Source organism: Coffea arabica, chromosome 8e (assembly GCF_036785885.1).
Source record: "Coffea arabica cultivar ET-39 chromosome 8e, Coffea Arabica ET-39 HiFi, whole genome shotgun sequence".
NCBI classification, from domain to species: Eukaryota; Viridiplantae; Streptophyta; class Magnoliopsida; order Gentianales; family Rubiaceae; genus Coffea; species Coffea arabica.
In genome coordinates this window covers 8,679,477-8,684,837 of record NC_092324.1, presented here as the reverse complement: position 1 = coordinate 8,684,837, position 5,361 = coordinate 8,679,477, and the positions used below count along the sequence as shown (strand labels likewise).

General features: G+C 42.4%; 1 protein-coding gene across 1 annotated transcript; it reads left to right on the top strand.

The window, feature by feature from the left end:
* Positions 1–2,717: 2,717 nt before the first annotated feature.
* On the top strand, positions 2,718–4,979 carry LOC140012647 (uncharacterized). The gene has a single exon (XM_072060923.1). The coding sequence runs from the start codon at positions 2,718–2,720 to the stop codon at positions 4,977–4,979; it is 2,262 nt and encodes a 753-aa protein (XP_071917024.1).
* The last annotated feature ends 382 nt before the right edge of the window (positions 4,980–5,361 follow it).

Sequence of the window (5,361 nt, the reverse complement as noted above, 5' to 3'; positions counted from 1 at the left end):
ACTTTTCGTTTTCGAGTCTTGACGCGAGCCAGGCAGGCGGTCCGCCAAACCCTTTGGTACGCCTTTGGGTGCGGTGGGGCCGTCACAGAGTGTTTCTTAAGATTACACCACTAATAAGTGTCACGACCGGAAAGGGCAAGATGCTAAAATCGAGATATGTGAAATCCTTTAAAATTCTCCAATGAGTGGAAAAAATTACATATCGGTTGGAGTTACCCGTGAGTTTGTCCAAAATTCATGATGTTTTCCATGTTTTGTTGCTAAAGAAATACCATCCAGACCCAATTCATGTACTCCAGTTAGAAGATATTGAGATTGATGAGACCCTAACCTACGAGGAACGACCCGTATAACTTCTAGATCGAAATGTAAAGGAGCTATGGAATAAGTAAATTTCCTTGGTTAAAGTCCTTTGGAAAAATCACGAGTTGGAAGAAGCAACTTGGGAAGTAGAGGAAGAAATGCAAAAGAAATATCCGGAACTATTAACAAGACAAGATGAGAATTTCGAGAACGAAATTCTTTTAAGGAGGAGAGGGTGTGAGGGCCTAAAGATTTTTTCATGTTAGCCGTTTTAACTCTATTGCATTTCATTCATTTAGTTATTATTTATTTGTTATAGATTTGATAATAAATTTTATCTTAATGCTTTTCTCAATTATTATATTTGAAAGTTAGGGAGTGGGATAACTGCGACTTTTAGTAGGATATAAAAGAAAACTTTAGTTAATAACAGCAAAAAAGCGATACTTGACATCATAGGAACTAAGTTTTAATCCTTTAAGACTTTTGACCAAGCCTTCTTACCAATTTTCCTTTCATTTCTTGACTTAAAAATAACAAACAAACCAAGAGGAAGTGGGAGAGAGAGAGAGAGGGCCGTGAGTGAGAGGAAAAAAAGGGAGAAAAGTTTCAACCAATCTAATTTCAATCTTGCTTGGATGTTGATGGAAAAGGAAAAAGATAACTTGGGGTTTTCCATCAACCTTGGCTTAAACTTAGAAAGGAAGAAGATTTGGTGAATTGAGTTGAGTTTCATCTTGGTTGGAAAGCAAAAGAGGTAAAATGCTAGATAATCATTCTTTCTTCACTTTATGTTGAAAACAAGTTGGATTGTTGGATTAAAAACAAGATTTGTGGTAAATCTTGGAAGTTTCATAAGTTAATGATACTTGTACTTCATATTTGAGTTTTAGGGTTTGTATATATATATATGATTATGGTGATTTTTCGTTGAGATTTTGGCTTTATATATATCTAATGTTAGGTTGGAAATGAAACCTTATGGTTTTGTTAAGTATGATTGATTGGATTTGGTAAATTAGTTGGAGAAATGTTGAAAAACATGGAAGAAAAATTCTGCTTGATGGCCGAATTTAAGGGTTGAAATTTCAGTTTTGAATTCTACATTCTCATGATGAATTTAACCTTAATTTTGTTCAAGAAATCCTATAAGACTTTAGGCTATAAATATGTGTGGGAATTGAACTAAAATCTTGAGTTTTAAGTGGTAAACAACACCATTTCTTTCACTGTTTTCATGGCTGGAAAATTTGTCCAAAACTGACCAAAAGAGAAAGTGACCTTATATAGCTTTGTTCTTGGTGAATTTGTCACATTAATGGCCTAAACCCATGTGATGAGGAGGTCGAGAGTACTATCCAAGTGGAGCAAGTGAAGGTGCCATTGGTCTTGTGTTGGGTAACCCGTTGGGGGGGAGCCTGAGACGGGTTAGTGGCACCATTTTAATTGTCCATAGCTCGTTGTTCTTGTCTTGATCCTAGCCGAAATTGCCAAACTGTTTTGACCAAAATTTGCGAGCTTGTTTGCGGTCTTGTGGGGTTAAGTTGTTACTTTGAATGGTGTATTAATAACTTAAGGCCAGCCGTGGACTTGATTATATTCCTAAGCACAATTGGTTTCCAAGTTATTGATTAGACTACCATCTTTGATTGGTTTCCTAATCTTGTTTGGTTACCAAGAGTGTTTGATTTCCAATCAAGACACAATTCCTACATTGTAGGCATCACTCTTACTACTTTCTAGGAGTTGCCTTCCTACACCTTAGCAACATTTTCTCCTATTTTTTAGCCTCCATTCCAGCCGCCCTTGCCCTAATTTTTAGGAAACTCCTTCCTACATTTTAGCCACTACTTATTCCTACAATTTAGGAGTTTCCTTAGCCTTTCCCTTTCCTTTTCTTTTTGGCCACATTTCCCTCCATTGTAGGTTGATAGTCGCCACCCATTTCCTTTATTTAGTCACCATTTGGACCTCCTAACAAGCAAAGGCAGCTTGCGTCTAAAAAAAATAGTATTTTTCTCTTTGTGGGTCGTGTCTTTGTTTTCATTGCTGTCCGTGTCTTAGTCTTCCATTCCTCTCATTTGAGTTTGTCCATTTTCATTGTTCCTCGAGTCAATCATTCCTATTCCATTGAGGATTGCCACATTCTCGTGATCCAAAATTGGAAGTTGATTGTTTGCCTGGAAGGAGTTCTAATTTCTTCAAGGTAAGCTATCAAGAGGTTTTGAGAGCATTGGTAAGATTATTGGAGTGTCCTTTGAGTGACATACACGAGAGTTGAGTGTAAACACGTGAGGGAGTGCGTGAGGAATATATACTTGTTTCTTCTCTACTGATTTTTGCAGGATACCTACATCATGTCGAAGGAGAGCGACGCATCCAAATTTGACTCCAAGTTGCACAACCAAGCAATAATGGGGGAGCTCCAATGCATGCTTAGGGAGTCCATGGCGTCCCTACACCAACGGATGGACCGTTTAGAGCTTTCTCAAGCTCGGTCCAACACTACCCATCATGTTGCTCCACCTCGCGAGGAGTTGGCTTCGAATAGCGAGGAAGATGACTTCATCCTTCAGCCAAAGCAGGACTACCGGAGTACAGATGACGGATTAAAGGGAGTCAAGATCAAGATTCCCTCATTCCAAGGCAAGTCTAGTCCAGAGGCTTACCTAGAATGGGAGCAGCGGATCGAGATGGTATTCGAGTGCCAGGACTACACTGATGAACAAAAGGTCAAATTGGCAACCCTCGAATTCACCGATTACGCTATTGTCTGGTGGGAGCAGGAGCGCACTAGCACGCACCGCAATAGAGAACGGCCAATTAGTACATGGAAAGAGCTACAAACCACCATGAGAAAACGGTTTGTACCTAGCCATTACTACCGTGATCTATACCAGAGGCTCCAGACATTAGTTCAAGGAAGCCGTAGTGTGGAGGACTACTACAAGGAGATGGAGATCACCATGTTCCGAACAGACATAGTGGAGGATAGACAGGCTACCATGGCGAGATTTCTTAACGGCTTAAGACCTGAGATCACCGAGTTGGTGAAGTTGCAAAACTACGTGGGCATGCCTGAGTTAATTGATAAGGCATCTAAGATCGAGAGGAGGTTTAAGAGGAGGGATAACCCCCGCAACCCTAGTTTCTCTGCCACGCCTCTTTGGAGAGGCAACCTGACCTTCGAGCGGGAACGGCCTAGGCCAGGTGTGTCCAAGTTTACCTCTAAGACCGAGCCACCCAAGCAGGCACCAAAGGCAACCACCAAGCCTCCTTTTGACTCCTCCAAACCACGAAGCCGCGACAAGTACTTCAAATGCCAAGGATTTGGGAACATTGCTTCTCAGTATCCTAATAGACGAACCATGATTGTCCTACCGAGTGGAGATGTCGTATCTGACGACAAGGACGAGTTCGCCGAGATGCCTCCATTGATTGATGAAGATGAAGATTTCGAGGTGGAGGTTGAGGCCACTACTGAGCAAATGGGTGTTGTTCTCGTAGCCCGTCGGGCTCTTGCAACCCAAGTCGAGAGAGTGGATGAGGCCCAACGTGACAACATCTTCTACACACGGTGTCACGTCAAGGGAAGAGTATGTAGTCTCATCATCGACGTGGGTAGTTGTACCAATGTGGCAAGTACTCTCATGGTGGATCATCTTTCCTTGCCCACGTTAAGGCACCCTAGCCCATACCACTTGCAATGGTTCAATGAGAGTGGCGATATCAAAGTCACCAAGCAAGTGGTGGTGCCTTTCCGAATTGGGAAGTATGAGGATGAGGTCCTTTGCGACGTCATTCCCATACAAGCTTCTCACATTTTATTGGGACGGCCATGGCAATATGACAAGAAGACTACTCATGATGGCTTCACCAACAAGTATTCCTTCTTGCACCACAACAAGAAGATGACACTTGTTCCTCTCACACAACAGCAGGTGCATGAAGACCAACTGCGTTTGCAACAGGAGCATGAACGAGAGGTGGCTAAAAAGTCACCCGATTCTCAGGCAATCATTAGAACATTGGCCGAGAGGACATCAAACCCTGGTACATCTGGTCGATTGGACAAACGCCCTAGCTTGTTTACAAAGAACAGGAAAGTTCGCAAATTACTTTTGTCCAGGCAAGTTGTTTATGTCTTATATTGCAAAGAAGTGATTCTACTCTCTCATGAGACACTCAATGACTTACCTCCTGAAATCTCTTATTTGTTGCAGGAATTTGAGGACGTTTTCCCAGACGAGATCCCAAGTGGACTTCCATCACTCAGAGGGATCGAGCACCAGATTGATTTCATTCTTGGAGCATCCTTGCCTAACAGACCGGCCTACAAGATGGGTCCTGAAGAGACTAAGGAGATCCAACAGCAAGTAGATGAGCTCTTAGAGAAGGATTGGGCTCAAGAGAGCATGAGCCCATGTGCAGTTCCAGTCATCCTCGTCCCAAAGAAAGAAGGCACTTGGAGGATGTGTGTAGACTGCCGCGCCGTCAACGCTATCACAGTTAAGTATCGTCACCCTATACCTCGTCTAGATGATATGCTTGACGAATTGTATGGTACAGTCATTTTTACCAAGATTGATCTTAAGAGTGGCTACCATCAAATTCGAATGAAGGAAGGGGACGAGTGGAAGACGGCCTTCAAGACTAAGTATGGTCTGTATGAGTAGTTAGTTATGCCTTTTGGTTTGACTAACGCTCCTAGTACATTTATGCGCCTTATGAATCATGTGCTTCGCCCGTTGTTGTTGTTTATTTTGACGACATTCTGATATACAGCAAGAGTCCTGAGGAACGTGTAGCACATGTACGAGCTGTTCTTGATGTTTTGCGCAGGGAGAGGTTATTCGCTAACCTTGGTAAATGTACTTTCTGCACTAATGAGCTTGTTTTCCTTAGTTATAATGTTAGTGCATAGGGCATTCGAGTGGACGAGAGCAAAATTCAGGTCATCAATGAGTGGCCCGTGCCCAAGACCATGAGTGAAGTTCAGAGTTTCCATGGCCTTGCGAGTTTCTATCGCGGGTTCGTGAGGGATTTCAGTACTATTGC

Bases quoted from the DNA above. Each gene is read 5' to 3' on its own strand.
- LOC140012647 (XM_072060923.1), top strand. From the start codon at position 2,718: ATGGGGGAGCTCCAATGCATGCTTAGGGAGTCCATGGCGTCCCTACAC.